Genomic DNA, 19,320 nt, shown 5'->3' on the forward strand with positions numbered 1-19,320 from the left:
TGTGCTGCAGCACGCACGGTGTCTCCCTGGGTTTCTCAGTTCCCTCTTCTTAATAAGGGTACTCGTCAGATTGGATTAGTGCCCTCCCTGAGTGTCCCATTTTAACTTCATCTGCTCTCTAAAGGCTTTTTCTCCAAATACAGTCACATTCTGAAGTACTGAAGATGAGGTGGGATGAGGACTTCGACATACAAGTTTTTGGAGAGCCATAATTCAGCCTTAACAGTGATTATGTAGTAAAGCTTTAAATAGCAAATGGGTACTTGTGATTTAGATAAAATTTCCCAAGCCAATTTTTGGATTCAAAAGTACTGTATCTAAAAAAAAAAAAAAGAAAAATCGAAGACAGAAGTAAAGATGTTGTGCTCTGGGGATGTGTGTTAAATGCCTCAAAGTATGGATTTAGTACTTATGTTAATTATGTGTGTATAAGATTGAAATACATTTTTTTAAAAAGAGTGATAAAAAGCAACTTCTGAATTATTTTACTATTTTACACAAATACTCAATAATAAATGTATATCTAAGTGGATAAATATAATTTTAAATAGATCTTTTATAGTCTCGTCTTCATCCCTAAGAGGTATAAATTCTAGTTGGCAGAGAATTTTTTAATCTTTTCACTGGGGAAAAAGAGGATGAATTTTATTTGGTTACATGTGTCACAGATTTTCCTTGACTTACACTGGGATACATCATGATAAACCCATCCTAAATTAAAAATATCCGAAGTTGCACTATCTTAAAGTCAAAAAGTCATAAGGTGAACCATTGTAAATTGGGGACCGTATGTTTTTTTTATTAGGGTGAGCTCTACATAGCACAATGTGTGAATTCCTAAAATTTGCCCCACTATGCAAAATCATTCAAAGAAAACCATAAGGGTTATGCAGAGAAATGAAAATATTCAAAAACTTTGTCAGTGACACTTAAAAAGGACACCTAATAAAAACAGCAGCATGGTCTTACATGTTAACTAGTTAAGATATGCTGTAAGGAACATTGCGTTTTACCTTAGAAGAGACCTAAAATTTTCTCGTGGAAGTGAGTATCCAGAAGGGTTGCCTTATGTGAGTTATTACAAGTGATGGGAGGAGAGTCACCTGAAATTGGAGGGAAAATTTAATACCAGCTGTGGATGAATGTGACTTATAACACTTATGACAAGTTGAGGTAGCTGGTAGATGTTTGACAGTGTGTATTTTGTGTATTCCAGTATGGCTTGGGTGAAGGTTTTATTGTTCATTTTGGGTTTCTTGCAGATAAAATCACATATAAACAAACACAAGAGCCTTGCTATGGTCAAATTGTTGCTTAATGTATCAGTCATATTGGAGCATATTTGTGCTTTGAAAAAGCATTGTAGAAGAGCTTACTGTACTGAATTCGTGGTGTCATTTATAGCCCCATCTTTTCCTCTTTACATGTTTTGTAGGGATTCTCTGTTCTCTTTTTACTGAAGTTTTGAAATGACTGCCTAATATGTGACTATTATGTAACATCTTAAGTGTCTTGGTGAATTTTAATTTCTTCCCAGCTGATAAACTGGGTGGTTTGAGTGTGGACTCAGAGTTGTGCTTGAGCCTGGCGGATGATCCCTATGGTACATAGAAGAGCATCAGTTCTTTTGTTTCAAACAAGGTCATTATGTTCAGTGACCTCCCTGTTTCTGGTATTGCCACCAGAGTACTGTTAAGTCCTAACCTGAATCAGTATTGAAAAAGCATGTGGATGGTTATGTTTTGGGGTCCTTCCCCTTCCTTTGTTGCTTTTTATCCACTGTGACTTTTTTACTCCAAAGCTTTGCAGCAACAGGCTTCCAGAAGTCTGTGTTCTTTCATCTCCCTTGACTGGACTAGTCTATCCAGAGGAAGGAGAGAGAAGGAAAGAACTCTGAGGGTAAATGAAATGGCTTCTCCTTGTTTTCCTGACCTCCTGCCACAGTTTCTTTGGATCACTTTCAAGACTCTCTTCTTCATGCCCTGGGCTGGAAAATGAGTTTTCCCTCACAGCTTTTCTCTTTCTAACCTTTCAGTCTAGGCATCCCTCTTTGTTTCTCCTGTCCTCTGTGCACACATTCCTGTTAAAACATATATCTCATAGTTCTAGGGTTTTGCAAAGTCGGCTTCTCTCTGTGAATAAATTGCATACTTCTTGAGGGCACAGACCATACCTTTATCATTTTTACATTTCTCCTACATAGCTCAGTGCTTGGCAGTGGTAGTTGGATGAGTGAGTGAGTGAATGAATGAATGAATGAATGAGGGGAGATTGAGGAGAGCTGTTCATGTGATCCTATTGTTTGTGTGTTCCTCTCATTTTGACTAAAATACATAATCTCTAGGTATCTTGGCCACTTGAACTTTAATATTATGAATCAGACTTGTGCATTCAAGCTTTTTACCAGTGCCATAATAAAATTTTTGTTTGTTGAACCAGAGATTGTGCACCATCTGTTTGTTTTTTTCTTGATTTTTGAAGAATGGTTTGTTTTTTGCTGCAAATGAGCATGGGTAATTTGCAACTTTAGGATTGAGTTTTTATCTGATAATAGAGTAGTAAAATCCTGTTTCTCAGCTTGCTACTGTGAACTACAATTAGTTTTGACAATTTCAGATATTTATATATTTATAAAGTGGAATAAACTCATAAAAGGGGAGTGAGGTTCTTTTACGATAATAAGGGAAATTGTTATGGCTCAGTTCTTGATTATTATTGCAATTATAAGTAATTTTTGAATTGTTTTTAAGACTTCCTTTTTCTTACAGGACCTCTTTGTTGTTAGACATGAATTGGCCATAATGAGACTAGCTGCCTTTATGGGCATTACAATGTTAGTTGGAATAACTGGACTGTTTTATACTCAACTAATTGGCATCATCACAGTAAGTATGTTTTTAATGTAATGTATTTATGAACATATGTCCTAATTATGAACTTAATTCTAAAAGGTTACAAAAAGTTTAGAAATTAAAGAGAAACTTACCCATAGTCATTTATATAGTACCATTTTTGTATCCCTGTGTAATTATAGTTATAATCAGAGTATAGAATGTACATATAATTTTGTATCCTGCTTTTAAAAATTAGCTTAGTTTTATATGGCTACAAACTTCATGTTTATAGTTTTTAATAGTTTGATACACTGTTTAGTGACTACATCATATTTTAATTAATCATTTTTCTGTTGATCAGTATCTACTATGCAGTTTTTTCTCTATATTACAAATAGTTCTTTGAACATCTCTATTTTTCTCTTTTAACTACTAATTTAAGGTAAGTTCCAAAAAATAGAGTTGCAGGTATAAACATTTTATTAGTAAGTAAAGGGCTTTTGTTTTTTGCATGTGTTTATTAGCCAAAGTGGACTTGTCACAACAGAAAAGATTTTTTTTTAATTTATTTATTTTTGTTTATTTTTTTATTTTTTATTTTAATTTTAATTTTTACTTTATTTTACTTTACAATATTGTATTGGTTTTGCCATACATTGACATGAATCCACCACGGGTGTACATGCGTCCCCCCTCCCACCTCCCTCCCCATAACATCTCTCTGGGTCATCCCCGTGCACCAGCCCCAAGCATGCTGTATCCTGCATTGGACATAGACTGGCGATTCGATTCTTACATGATAGTATACATGTTTCAATGCCATTCTCCCAAATCATCCCACCCTCTCCCTCTCCCTCTGAGTCCAAAAGTCTGCTATACACATCTGTGTCTTTTTTGCTGTCTTGCATAAAGGGTCATCATTGCCATCCTTCTAAATTCCATATATATGTGTTAGTATACTGTACTGGTGTTTTTCTTTCTGGCTTACTTCACTCAGTATAATCAGCTCCAGTTCCCCATCTCATCAGAACTGATTCAAATGAATTCTTTTTAATGGCTGAGTAATACTCCATTGTGTATATGTACCACAGCTTTCTTATCCATTCATCTGCTGATAGACATCTAGGTTGTTTCCATGTCCTGGCTATTATAAACAGTGCTGCGATGAACATTGGGGTACATGTGTCTCTTTCTATTCTGATTTCCTCGGTGTGTATTCCCAGCAGTGGGATTGCTGGGTCATAAGGCAGTTCTATTTGCAATTTTTTAAGGAATCTCCACACTGTTCTCCATAGTGGCTGTACTAGTTTGCGTTCCCGCCAACAGTGTAGGAGTGTTCCCTTTTCTCCACACCCTCTCCAGCATTTATTGCTTGCAGATTTTTGGATCGCAGCCATTCTGACTGGTGTGAAGTGGTACCTCATTGTGGTTTTGATTTGCATTTCTCTAATAATGAGTGATGTTGAGCATCTTTTCATGTGTTTGAAAGCCCAGAGATAAATCCACACACATATGGACACCTTATCTTTGACAAAGGAGGCAAGAATATACAATGGAGTAAAGACAATCTCTTTAACAAGTGGTGCTGGGAAAACTGGTCAACCAGTTGTAAAAGAATGAAACTAGATCACTTTCTAACACCGGACACAAAAATAAACTCAAAATGGATTAAAGATCTAAATGTAAGACCAGAAACTATAAAACCCCTAGAGGAGAACATAGGCAAAACACTCTCCGACATAAATCACAGCAGGATCCTTTATGATCCACCTCCCAGAATTCTGGAAATAAAAGCAAAAATAAACAAATGGGATGTAACTAAGATTAAAAGCTTCTGCACAACAAAGGAAAATATAAGCAAGGTGAAAAGACAGCCTTCTGAATGGGAGAAAATAATAGCAAATGAAGCAACTGACAAACAACTAATCTCAAAAATATACAAGCAACTTATGCAGCTCAATTCCAGAAAAATAAACGACCCAATCAAAAAATGGGCCAAAGAACTAAATAGACATTTCTCCAGAAAAGATTTTTAAAATGTGAAAAATAACACTGAGAAAAACAAAACAAGGAAAAAAAACAAACTTCCCAAAAACATTTGGAAATACACTGCATTTCAGATGTAAATAGGCTTTCTCATTTGTTATTGGTGGGGGTATAAATTAGTATAAAGTTTTTGAAGGTCAGTTTGTCAGTGTCTATCACAATTTAAAATGCACAACCCCTTTGGCCAACCTATAGATAGTAATTTTTTCACATGTGTGTATATTACATGTGAAACATGTATGTTAAAAAAGATTCTCATTATTATATATAACACAATATGTATAAAAGCTTAAGTGTTTACCTAAATATATTCAGTGAAGAAGATGCATCAGAACTTAACATAAAACAGCAGTAATCGAGAAAGTGTATTGCTGGCATAAGGATAGATGAAGCAGAATCGAGAGTCCAGACATATAAACATATATCTGTATGGTCAATCAGTTTTCAACAAGAGTAGCAAGATTATTCAATGGTGGAAAGAAAAAAGTCTTTTCAACAAATGCTGCTGTAACAACTTGGTATCCACATGCAAAAGAATGAAGTTGGGCCCTTATTTCCATTATATGTAATTACTGTATATGTAAATTAACTCAAAATGGATCAGAGACCTAAATGGAAGGTCTAACATTATGTAACTCTTAGAAGAAAATGTAGGATTAGGCAGTGGTAAATCTTAGAGTAGGAAATAATATCCTAGATATGATACCAAAAGTGCAAACAGAGAAAAATAAGACTAATTTGGACTTTAAAACTGTAAACTTTTGAACTTCAAAGGACTCTATCAAGAAAATGAAAGGACAGCTCGCATAATAGGAGAAAGTATTTGCACGTCACATATCTGATAAAGGACTTGTATCTAGAATAGATTAAAAAAACAACTCAGTAATCAAAAGATAACCTAATTAAAGCATGAGGAAGGGATGTGAATGGCATTTCTTCAGAGAAGGTACAAATGGACAATAAATACACAAAAAGATGTTCAACATCATAAGTCATCAGGGAGATGAAAATGAAAACCATAATTAGGTTATCACTTCTCATGCATCCTTGGTGTTCTTTAGTTGCTAAGTCTTATTCGACTCTGCAATCCCATGGACTGTAGCCTGCCAGGGCCCTCTGTTCATGGGATTTTCCAGGCAAGAATACTGGAGTGGGTTGCCATTTCCTTCTCCAGGGGATCTTCCTGACCCAGGGATTAAACCTGCATCTCCTATATTGGCAGGTGGATTCTTTACCACTGAGCCACCAGGGAAGTTCTCTCATACCCACGAGGAGGGTATAATAAAGATAATATCAGAGGTGAGGATGCAGAGGCATCAGAACCCTCATACACTGCTAGTGGGAATGTAAAATGGGGCGTATACTTTAGAAAATAGTCTAACAGTTCTTTAAAAAGTTAAATTATCTTTTATTCAGCAATTCCACTCCTAGGTATATACCCAAGAAAATTGAAACATATGTTCACACAAAAACTTGTATATGAATATTTATAGCAGCATTAGTCATAATAGGCCAAAACTGAAAGCAGTCCACATATCTATCTGCTGATGAGTGGATACATGAAATGTGGTGTGTCCATAAAATGGAATATTATTTGGCTTTGAAAAGAGGTGAAGTATGATGCATGCAACAACATGGATGAACCCAGAGAGCCTTATGCTTAGCGAAGGAAACCAGTCACAAAAGGTTACAGATTTGTATGATTCCATTTATATGAGTACTGATACAGGACTTGTATCTAGAACAGAAATTCAATGGGGGAAAGAAAAGTCAACAAATGCTGCTGAGACAACTAGGTGTCCACATGCAAAAGAATGAAGTTGAGGCCTTAACTCATACCACTTATGTAAATTTACTCAAAATGTACCATAGACAAGATTTACATACAATGGCATAAATGCATACATGCGCATCCCTAACCTCTTTCACAATAGAGCTGCTACCGTTACCCTAGAACGTTCTCTTATGCCTCTTATCAGTAGATCAATGTGCTGTGAAGAAGCAGCATTGATCTGGTTATTTTTCCATCATAGATTAGAATTCGTTATAGAACTTGACTCGTATCCATTTATCTAGGTCTTCTTTCAGCATAATGTTTTTTGATTCATCCATGTTTTACATGTACTGATAATTTCTTTTTATTACCGAGTATATTCCATTATATGACTGTACCACAGTTTGTTTACACATTCTATTAATAGACAAATGGTCTGGTTCCATAATTTGGTAATTATCAATAAAAATGCTATGAACGTTCTTGTTCAAGTATTTTTGTGGAAAGACGTTTTCATATCCTTGGGTAAATATCTAGGAGAAGAATTGCTGGTCACTTAAGATAGGTTTATCTTTTATTTCATAAGAAACTGCCAGGCCTCTTCCCCAAGTGATTGTACCATTTTGCAATCTCACCAACAGTGTATGAGAATTCTGGTTACTTTACATACTCATCAATATTTATTGTTGCCAGTCTTTTTAATTGCACCTGTTCAGTTCAGTTCAGTCGCTCAGTCGTGTCCAACTCTTTGTGACCCCATGAACCACAGCATGCCAGGCCTCCCTGTCCATCACCAACTCCCAGAGTCCACCCAAACCCATGTCCGTTGAGTCAGTGATGCGATCCAACCATCTCATCCTCTGTCGTCCCCTTCTTCTCCTGCCCTCAATCTTTCCCAGCATCACGGTCTTTTCAAATGAGTCAGCACTTCTCATCAGGTGGCCAAAGTATTGTAGTTTCAGCTTCAGCATCAGTCCCTCCAATGACCACCCTGGACTGATCTCCTTTAGGATGGACTGGTTGGATCTCCTTGCAGTCCAAGGGACTCTCAAGAGTCTTCTGCAACACCACAGTTCAAAAGCATCAATTCTTTGGCGCTCAGTCTTCTTTATAGTCCAACTCTCACATCCATACATGACCACTGGAAAAACCATAGCCTTGACTAGACAGACCTTTGTTGGCAAAGTAATGTCTCTGCTTTTCAATATGCTGTCTATGTTGGTCATAACTTTCCTTCCAAGGAGCAAATGTCTTTTAATTTCATGGATGCAATCACCATCTGCACTGATTTTGGAGCCCAGAAAAATAAAGTCAGCCACTGTGTCCACTGTTTCCCCATCTATTTGCCATGAAGTGATGGGACCAGATGCCATGATTTTAGTTTTCTGAATGTTGAGCTTTAAGCCAACTTTTTCACTTTCCTCTTTGACTTTGACTGTTCTATAGGTTTTAATAATAAACAGTTGTTTTAAATTACATTTCCTTGATAACTAATGATATTTAACACTTCTTCATGTGCTTATTGGTCATTCATGGATTGGATGATGTCTGTTTAGATAAACCTTTGTTATTATTCAGTCGCTTGATATATTTTCTAATATCTCGTGATTTATCTAATGATGTTGATAAGTAATGTGATATTAATCATATCCCTGTGGACGAGAATAGATCTTCCCCTAAAATCTTTTTTCTCTGCCTTTATACTCATTCATAATTATTACTTTATAGTCCATTCATAAGTTGAGTCTAAATTGCCAGATTATGCTTGCATTTTTAAATTTCTACTTTTGAGTTTTTCCAAATCATATTTATATTTCCTGAAATGAAGTTTCTCTGATTTCCCTAATTTCCTATGGTTAATGACTGGAAATGGACATTTGATAGCATTGCTGTTAAGACTACAAGTTACTTCTGAGAGTCATCAGGCTTATAGCTGACAGTAACAATTTCCTTCTCACCTAAGCAGTCCTAGTAGCTTCAGAAAATGGGGTTTGGCAGCATAGGCTTCAAGATCATTTAAGAATTTCTGCTCTCAAGCTTTTGTATCACTTCTGAGTTGGACATAAAACTACTTATCATATCTGATATGATATTGGTTTTAAGGTTGTGGCATTTCTAAAACTGAGTGTGTGTTTGTTGCTCAGTCATGCCAGACTCTTTGCAATCCTGTAGACTGCAGCCTGCCTGGCTCGTCTGTCCATGGTATTTTCCAGGCAAGGATACTGGAGTGGGTTGCCATTTCCTTCTCCAGGGGATCTTCCCGACCCAGAGATCGAACCCGGGTCTCCTGCTCTGCAGGCAGATTCTTTATTGGCTGAGCTACCTGGGAAGCCTCTGAGTAGAAATTCTATTTGTTAAATAAAGCTCTCTCCCAAAGTTTCATCTCTTTCTGTATACATATAGTATAGTAGACAGGTCTCATGTGTACAGAAATTAAATATATGTGAAACATTTGAAAAAGAATGCAAGTATTAAGAGACAGAATACATTCCATTTGCTAGTTTAGCCTTAATCACTGCACTTCCTCTTGGATCTAAATCCCGAAAAAAAAAAAAAAAGTAAATTTCAATTGCATTTACCTGGGCTTTCTTTTTTTTTTTTTTTTAATTTAATTTAATTTTATTTTTTTCACTTTTTTTTTAATTTTAAAATCTTTAATTCTTACATGTGTTCCCAAACATGAACCCCCCTCCCACCTCCCTTCCCATAACATCTCTGTGGGTCATCCCCATGCACCAGCCCCAAGCATGCTGTATCCTGCGTCAGACATAGACTGGCGATTCAATTCTTACATGATAGTATACATGATAGAATGCCATTCTCCAAAATCATCCCACCCTCTCCCTCTCCCTCTGAGTCCAAAAGTCCATTATACACAGCTGTGTCTTTTTTCCTGTCTTGCATACAGGGTCGTCATTGCCCTCTTTCTAAATTCCATATATATGTGTTAGTATACTGTATTGGTGTTTTTCTTTCTGGCTTACTTCACTCTGTATAATCGGCTCCAGTTTCATCCATCTCATCAGAACTGATTCAAATGAATTCTTTTTAACGGCTGAGTAGTACTCCATTGTGTATATGTACCACAGCTTTCTTATCCATTCATCTGCTGATGGACATCTAGGTTGTTTCCATGTCCTGGCTATTATAAACAGTGCTGCGATGAACATTGGGGTACATGTGTCTCTTTCAATTCTGGTTTCCTCAGTGTGTATGCCCAGCAGTGGGATTGCTGGGTCATAAGGTAGTTCTATTTGCAATTTTTTAAGGAATCTCCACACTGTTCTCCATAGTGGCTGTACTAGTTTGCATTCCCACCAACAGTGTAGGAGTGTTCCCTTTTCTCCACACCCTCCCCAGCATTTATTGCTTGCAGATTTTTGGATCGCAGCCGTTCTGACTGGTGTGAAGTGGTACCTCATTGTGGTTTTGATTTGCATTTTTCTAATAATGAGTGATGTTGAGCATCTTCTCATGTGTTTGTTAGCTATCCGTATGTTTTCTTTGGAGAAATGTCTATTTAGTTCTTTGGCCCATTTTTTGATTGGGTCGTTTATTTTTCTGGAATTGAGCTGCATAAGTTGCTTGTATATTTTTGAGATTAGTTGTTTGTCAGTTGCTTCATTTGCTATTATTTTCTCCCATTCAGAAGGCTGTCTTTTCACTTTGCTTATATTTTCCTTTGTTGTGCAGAAGCTTTTAATTTTAATTAGATCCCATTTGTTTATTTTTGCTTTTATTTCCAGAATTCTGGGAGGTGGATCATAGAGGATCCTGCTGTGATTTATGTCTGAGAGTTACCTGGGCTTTCATGGTGTACTTCAAGTACCACTATTTGAAGAAAAAAAATTTTTTTAGTTTCCAGAATGCACAACTAGCCACACTGATATAAGATTCTTTAGGGCTTAATTATATAAAGTTGTTATGCATTAATTGTTTAATTTTAAATCTAATGAATTGATAAGTATTTAAAATAGTATTTAGTGTTAAAGTTTAAAATGAAGATTTTTGCTTCCTTTCTTTATAAAATTTGCTTGCTGTTTATATATTCCATTTGCTAGTCCAACCTTTAGTTACTGTACTTCCTCTTGAATCTAAATTCTTAAAAATTATAGTAAATTTCAATCGCATTTACCTGGATTCTCTTAAGGTACTTCAAGTACCACTCTTTTTAATGAAAAAGTTGTTTTTTCTTTTTAAATTTCCAGAATGCACTACTTCCCACATTGATTTAAGGTTCTTTAGGGCTTAATTATATAAAGTTGTTAATGCATTCAATATTTAATTCTAAATCTAGTGAATTATTCGTATTTAAAATAGATTTAATGTTAAAATTAAAGTTTAAAATATAGATTTTGCTTCCTTTCTTTATAACATATGCCTCCTGTTTAATGAAAAAAATTGATACTACCTATAGGATATTTCACATCGGGACATCTTTTTGTCACTGTCAGAATCCATGGATCTCTCTTTAGAATGTGAAAGTAGTGACGAAAATTTGTCAGGTAGCATAAAAAAGAAAAGGAGGAGAAGGAATCTTGGTAAATTTATTCCTCCCATTGATGTGTTTCTCCTTCCCCTACTCCTGCACCCCAAAGACCAAGATACATTTTTGGAAAACATTGGTAGGAGTATCATTTCATTATAGAAATTATGTAATTACATAGTTTGAAATACACAACAAACAAGCAGAACAAATGCTATTTCTATTTAGGTTTAGATTGAAGTTTTGAGGAAGCTACATGTTAATTTTTGGTAATTTTTTCCCATTATCTGCCCTTACTTGGAAAAATAAAACATTTCCTTCCTGTGTAAGAGGAAAAGTCCCATCTTTTTACTGATAGTAAAAGGTAACAGGTTAATCATAGTTAATGATAATCCAGTGTCATTTTAGACCTAGTAAGACAAATTACTGTGACCCAGATAAAATAATTAGAAATTACTTAAATTTAAAAATATTGGATTTGTGATCCCATTTCCAAGGTTAAAAGATTTCACCCCAGCCAGATGTTTCTATGAAATAGACTAATCTTAAACCCAATTTTTAAGGATTACCTTTGATTATTTTAGACTTAATTTTAAAAAACAAGGTTTAAATATATATTCTTGCTCCTTTTGACTAAAATTAATATTGAGGTTAAAAGTGTTTTCAAAGTTTGCTTTGAAACATTCTTTATTTAGGGAACAGATTATTCTAATTATTCCTCACTTAGACTATTTAGCCTTTTTGTTTGTTTCTGAATGAAATGGATAGTGATGTTATTAGTGTAATTGCTGTTGTCAGTATTTCTTACCATGCAGTAGTTCACACACAGCCAAGAATAATGTCCATTCTGATGAGCACCAATACTAATAGTGCTGGATGATTGTATTAGCCGTGTTTTCAGTCACTGGGCTTGGAGAGAGTTAATCAAGAAGCTGGTAACAGCTGGTACAGCGCCTTCTGGTGAGGGTCTGACAGTGAGCTATTGTACACCATGACACTGTTCTGACAGTTTATCTCAATTTTGTATACACGCATTTTTATTTTCAGGGTACCGTGGAGTTTGTGTAAAAGCTGAAGCTTTTGATGGTGTCTCTGGAGCTTAGTGCTTTTCTCAGTTGTGGTGAGGTTGAGGGTAGGCTGGGGAAGATATATTTAGTTGCAGTTTTGTAAAAGGCTTTAAGTTCCCAAAGAAAAAAATTTTGAACTTTTTATATTTGGTCTCACAGGTACTATTTTTGGACCACTACTTAAAATTCCTGAGGATAGCTTAGAGCAAAGCTTTTCAGAATAAAAGGAGAAAATGTTTTCCTCCCTAAATTCTCACTCATGATTACCTAAATAAACATAGACAGACTCACAGATGCAGGAGTGACTTTAATTTTAACTTGATTATGTTTTACAGTGAAAAGTATCTTATGTTCAAAATGTTAAATTAGCTTAAATGAGATTATCTATTAAATAGCATTCTTATTCATCAGAGTTAGTGAACTTACCTGCCTTTTAGACATGTACCCAAAAATGTAGTCCTAAGACTTATAATGAAATTTTGCTAAGTATCCCCTGAATCAGTGCGATGAATTAAGTGTTCAGTACAATCTCTGTACAAATTATGTTTGGTTTACTCAGCTCTAAATCAGCATTGCAAATATGGATATCATTGCCAATTATGCTGAACCTCGCTCACTTACATTTCTACAAAGGGAGTTCTGTGCAACATTTTGTTTTCCTTTCTGAATTATATTTTCATTTAATAAAAATAAAATATGTTTCTAATACAGCATTTCTAATTATAATATTATAGGAAGTATCTGTGTAGCTTTTTAAAACCTAGAAAAATCATTAAAATTTAAAATGTTACTTCTTAAATGCTTTCAGTGTCATATTCTAATATTGGCTATAATACTTCTTTGAATTTTGGATACAGTAGAGACCTGTATGGAAACTAGGTTCACTCTAGCAAAAGAATTAGTTTAAATACACGCTAAGTTACATTGCCTAGTAATAGGAAAGCTTTCTTTCTAAAAATGCCTCCTAGCATCATGATTATTATGTGTGGAACTGGATTGCTCTTTAGTATAAAACTGTTCTGTGGGTAAATGTGTTTATATTACATCCTCTCTCTTTAGTCAGTGTAATTAATTAACTATTTCTGATAAGATTAAAAGTCATTTAAAACAACTTAGATCTATTTCTGTACTTTTAAAAATAGGAATAGCGCCGTTTAATTTTCTTTAGGCATGACTAATTGCTTCAGTGATTAAGTAGATGGCTTTTTTTTTTGGTAAGGAAGCTAAACATTTATGACTTTCCCTTTTAATTGTGATTTTTCCCACTTTATTGTTTCATGTTCCGAATCCACATGAATTTTTACTCTGACTTTACAACTTACAGGATTGGAAAAAACAGTGAACTTTATAGTTAACTTGGTATATCTTTTTCCACAGTGATTCTTATGTTTTTCTCTGTCACATTCTGTCGCTATATTACTTACTCCTCAAATCCAAGCCAAAGGGGCACATTAGCCCATCTTCTACTGATAAAAAATCTTAAAAGTATAATTTTGTATTAAAAATGTAAGGGTAATTGACCTTGAGTTGATTGTTGATTGCAAACATAAGTTTTCAGCTGTTTTAAAATAGTGTATGGCTTACCATATAATTATTTCTTATATATTTAACTGTCACTAGCCTGTAAGCTCTTTGTTACTGTATAATATGTACTTATTAAATTTTTGATAGAGGAATAAATGAGTAAATGAGTCATGGTTTATGTATAAAACTTACTACCTATTTTTTCAACCAGATTATAAGTCCCTTTTGGACATTGTATTTTATTTGTGTAGTCTTCCACAGTCCATGTCATTTTAATTATGAAAATCACTTTTGTTTAAAGATAATTTTGTCTAGTTACAATCTAATATAACTGAGATATCTCCAAGTCCTACAGTAAAAACTTAGGTTTGCCATTTATTGAGTTATTAAGGGCTCTAACATATTAATTCATTTGATTCCTACAAAAACCTAGTAGTAGTATTTGAACAGCCAGAAAGAGGCTGATTAAAAACCTGAGTAGCTCAGCTGGTAAAGAATCCACCTGCAGTGCAGGAGACCCTGGTTCGATTCCTGGGTTGGGAAGTCCCCCTGAAGAAGGAATAGGCTACTGACTCCAGTATTCTTGGATTTCCCTGGTGGCTCAGATGGTAAAGAATCCACCTGCAGTGGAGGAGACCTGGGTTTGATCCCTGGGTTGGGGAAATCCCCTGGAGAAGGACATGGCTACCCACTCCAGTATTCCTGCCTGGAGAATCCATATGGACAGAAGAGCCTGGCAGGCTGCAGCCCATGGGGTACAAAGAGTCAGATGCAATTGAGCGACTAAGCGCACACAGAAAAGGATAATAGAAATTCTTTTGGAAAGAAATTTTCAGTGGCTATAAACGTAAGATCTACAGTCTTCTCAGTTTGGTTTCATGATTGATTAAATGTTTATATGAACTTAAGATCTCTAATAAAAGATATAGCTGATCCTTTGTGAAAGATGGATTTTTAAAAAACTGTCTCTTCAAGTGAGTAAGATAGTGAGTTTGACCTCAAAGAATAAGAGAGGTTTAAGGTTAGGAGGAAGTTTTTCTCTCTCTGGATTGAGAAAAATAAAGATAAGAAATAATGTTATTTCTGTCCATGTTCGATCAGTTTAGTGCTGCAAACATATATTGAGTACCCACTTTCTGTGTGGTTTGGTGCTATGAAAGATACAAAGTGAAATGAGTTGCTCTCTGTATGTTGATCAGAAATTATAGGAAGTCAACTAACGTCTGTTTTAGAATTACAAAAATTATTAGTAGACACAAGAGGTATATCATCTCTAGTTGAAATAGACTTTTCTTAATAGTGTTTTTTACTCCAGGTTAAATCAGCAGAGTTGTTGAGTCAGGTGTGTGCAGCAGAGTAAAAACTATCAAGAAGACCTATACTGAGACGAATGAGAGCGGGCAGCTAGGTTGAACTGTCTTCTTTCTGACAGAATGTTCTTATTTTCCTCAGACCTTTGTTTGATAGCTCTGGAAACTCCATTTTGAAAATGTTTCCAGGGGTAATCAGGCCCAGAAGTAGTAACTGTTACTTCTAGATGCAAAAGTGATAGTCATATAAACCAGAGTGACTATTCCCTTATGTACGACTGTCAGGTACCAAAGGACTCTGCAGTACACTCTCCTGTACAGCTGTGTGCACAGCAAAGTGTTGCTTGGTGAGGATGAACTCAAGGCAGAGTGAGTGAGTTGGATGAATTGTGTCATCAAGCAGTCTATCCCAAGAGGACTGGATTCTCAGATCTGTTAACCAGGAAATGTTTGGTGATAAATTCTTGCTCTTCGCCTCTCTCACCCCCAATTTTTCCCATAGGCAATAATACCTCCTTCTCCCTTCCTATTAGAAACTTTTTTTTCATTCCAGTTATAATCTTATTAGTTAAGAGATACATCGTTCTTTTATAGTCAAACATATTTCCTTAGACTGAACCTGAAAAATCATTTCTTAGGTCAGCCATCGGGAGAAGATAGAGTATATTTGATAAAATACATGAGGGCTATGTTTCTGTAAGCCTTGCTTGTTTCTAGTTTATTCTTTTTTTTTTTTTTTTTTAGAAAATAAACTTCTGGTTTTTAAACTAGGAAAGGATTTTCATATATCTCACTTATGCAGACTGACACAAGTCTTGGCTGTTTTGATCATTAGACCATAATCAAGACATAACTATTTCATTGGAAATAAGGTGTTTTGATTGTAGACAACACACAATAAAAATGTGTTTCTTATCATTCCTTGAGGAATTTGATTTTTTCTAGATAGCTGTCCTACATATAGCAGGAATTTAAAAGATTGTATTATTACTCCTTGAAGATAGTAATTATCTTATTGGTCCTTTTGTGATAGTCACTAAAGGTATTGAGTCTTTTATGTTCAATAGAATTATTTGCAACAAAATCTATTTATTTTTAGTTTTTCTGTGAAATATTCCACAATTCCCTGCCTAAATAAAACAAAACTAAAAGTGTATTGAATGTAGTTTGGCACTTGAAAATAACTTGTAACTGTCAACGTTCCTTCACTAGTAATCTCTCCTCTAGTTTACTGTTTCTATTGTGTGTATGAATGTGATAGCTGATAACTTTTGTTGCCCTGAGTATGTTGTATAAAGGCCAGTGCAAAAACTTTGTGACATGTTTGGCCATTTATTGTTCTTATAATAGTATTTTGGATAGCTGAGAGCTAAGCATTTGCCATTTCTAGGGGGGTAAAAAAAAATAGTCCTTTATAGGTTGCCCCACAAGTCCTGTTCATAAAATCATGGTAAACCACTACATCCTTTGATAGAATAACTGTTTATGATGACTTGAAAGGTAGTATTCCTGCTATTTCTTGAACCAGATTCTAGAAAGATATCATCAAAAGCACTTGAAAGTAAGAGCTTTCCCCATAGGAAGTCTAAATACAAAGTCTTTTAAGTTGATCTTTTACTGTCACAAACATTCCTCAGAATTATAATCAAGTTGTGAGTTTAGGCATGGTAAAACATTTCCTGTACTATTAGCTAGTTATAATAGTTTAACCTTATAATTGCCTTCCTTATCCTGAAATAGTTTCTAGTTTCAAATGTTATCTACACCTGCAATTCAGGGCCATTTATACACCTTTCCTCATAACAGTTTTAAATTTCTTTTCTGTTTCTTCCTTCATATTTTTGTGCAAGCTGTCTTAATTGTTTCATAATAACCTGTCACCATCAATTCTAAGAAGCCATTTAAATGACTTCCTTCACTTTTTTGTCAGATATAGAACCAGAGCCCCAACTTCCCTCTAAGTTTCTAATCAATGTTTACATGTATTTGCAGACTATGTTTTCACAAAGTAAAACATTATTTTGAGCAAATTATGCATGCAGTAGAACTAGGAAAGGTTAATTATGAGTCGAATTGTCATTGGATATCATGAATTTCAGAAAATGCTAGGGAAATTAGTGAATATAGAGTAACTAATCTATAACCTCCTCACACATTCCTGACAAATCTGGAAGTGAAACTCTGTTATTGGTTACTAGTCATCTAAAAAAAATATAGATTTGTTTTCCTGTTCATACATAAGAATTTAATATTATGAGCCATTCATGTAGCTTCTTTTAAAGAATTTTTTGAAGCAAAGGTATTTTTTAGTAGTAGTGTTGGAAGACAATCACATCTAAAGAAGTTTTTGGAATTGGAGTTGCAGTTAAAAATATTTGCATGAGTAGTACTGCTGAATAATAGTACAGTCCACCTGCTGTATATGAGGAAGCTAATAAATAGGGTAAAAGGAAAACTCTTAACTTTTTTGTATATTTAAAAAGAATGTATTTCTTTTGTACTATTTAAAAGTATTTTTAAAATATAAATTAAAAAAATGTAAATATGTATATAAAATAAGATTATGTTACTTGTGTTTTTAATTATTTCTATATTCCTTATCCATCCCAGTTTCTCAGTCTAATGATGTCTTCCATTAACATGAATTAGACTAGTATGTCTAGAAACTTTATTCTCTTTATTGAGTTCTTTTTCTTATATATTTGTCTTAACAGCCTTTTAGAAAACAGATAATGAGAAATTGCATTATTATGAAGGGACTGTTTTTTCTTTTGAAGCAGTTTTTACTAAATACTAATCAGTTAGCTTTACTTTTCAAGTAATAGTGTGGTAGCATGGTAAATGCATAGACTGTTGTTGAATTTGTGTTGGTTTACAGAAATCCATAACCAGTAGCAACTGTTGACTCTTTAAAGTTTTCTGTTCACTAGTGTCTTTAATATTTTGGTATTTAATTTTGAATGCATGTGACAATTGAATTAACTATAGGCTTTTAAAAGAATTATCTGGAAGGGAAATGTAATAAAAGGTATTTTTTAATGAAGTGAGACTCCTACAATTTGGGGAATGGGGTTTATAATTGAATTTTTTTTTTTTTTTAGCACAAGGTAATATTGATTCTGTTTTTCCAAGGGAATTTCAGCAATGTACATGGATAATTTAGAGTTCTTAGTACCTATATGTAGACTGTTTATATCTTCAGAATATTCTCTTAATATGATTAAAAACATCATAAAGTATCGAATAAAGCCCATAAAATAGATATAAAATAAAGCCTTGAAAACTTTGTCATACCTGAGTATAATTTTTTAAATCTTTAATAGGATACAACATCCATTGAAAAGATGTCAAACTGTTGTGAAGAAATGTAAGTATAAAAGTGAACTCTGTAGTGTTCTTATTTAAAAATGTGAACAACTGGTTACACTTGAAAAATGTGTGCATGTAGTGAAAAGATAGATAATATAATGATGGCTTTTTCTCGGTACCTTGTCTAAGGTCTGAGCTAGACAAGCATGACCCAGTCTTACAGTAGGGGTCTTCTAGCCGTGATAGTTTTCAAACAAAATAAGTACTGATCATTCTTGTCCCTTGTCTAACTAAAGTAAGTTAAATTATTTGTCCTGAAAGTACATCAAAAGAGATTTGCTACTGTGTTGTTGACACACATTCTGTTAATCCTGAGATTCTCCTCTGCTTCAAAAGTTGCCTAGGTTGATTGACGACACAGATACAATATCTGCTATCCAGAGTTAAAACTCAGCTGCATGCCATAATGAAAGGAAAGCTGTGTTTGTGATGCTGGGACACAATTCATCAGAGTCCAGTAATGGATCCCCAGCCAACCTGTATTGTTTCAGCTGACTGAAGTGCACCATGGGAGAGCTGTCTTTCACTAATAATGCTGTCTTCTGCAGATCGAGGCCCCGAAAGCCATGGCAGCAGACCTTCTCAGAAGTTTTTGGCACTCGTTGGAAGATCCTGTGGTTTATTCCTTTCAGGCGGAGGCAACCACTGCGAGTTCCCTACCACTTTGCCAATCACGTCTAAACAGATGGATGGTGGGCACAGATGGGTCCTCCATGCTGGAAATGCGTTACAGGTTTTCTGATAATAGAACTATGACAGTCTTCAAGTCAATTAAAATCCACCCACCAATCTTAAGCATCATAATGTGCCCCAGGCTTTATTTTAATAGTGATCTTGATCCTGTTGTGGGACTAATAAAAGATCTATATTTAAGTTTTAAAGCATGTTTACTTTCAAATTAGCTTTCCAC

At 34.8% G+C, this 19,320-nt stretch overlaps 1 protein-coding gene across 2 annotated transcripts in view; it reads left to right on the top strand.

The window, feature by feature from the left end:
* ZDHHC21 (zinc finger DHHC-type palmitoyltransferase 21) overlaps nucleotides 1–19,091 on the top strand; it is a 49,769-nt gene extending 30,678 nt beyond the window's left edge. For both annotated transcript variants that reach the window (XM_068974522.1, XM_068974523.1), the window contains 3 exons: nucleotides 2,769–2,885; nucleotides 18,365–18,408; nucleotides 18,959–19,091. In XM_068974522.1, coding sequence (XP_068830623.1) covers nucleotides 2,769–2,885; nucleotides 18,365–18,408; nucleotides 18,959–19,091 — 294 coding nt within the window. The remainder of the gene's footprint in view (nucleotides 1–2,768; nucleotides 2,886–18,364; nucleotides 18,409–18,958) is intronic.
* The last annotated feature ends 229 nt before the right edge of the window (nucleotides 19,092–19,320 follow it).

The sequence above is a fragment of the Capricornis sumatraensis genome, chromosome 6 (genome assembly GCF_032405125.1).
Source record: "Capricornis sumatraensis isolate serow.1 chromosome 6, serow.2, whole genome shotgun sequence".
Classification (NCBI taxonomy): Eukaryota; Metazoa; Chordata; class Mammalia; order Artiodactyla; family Bovidae; genus Capricornis; species Capricornis sumatraensis.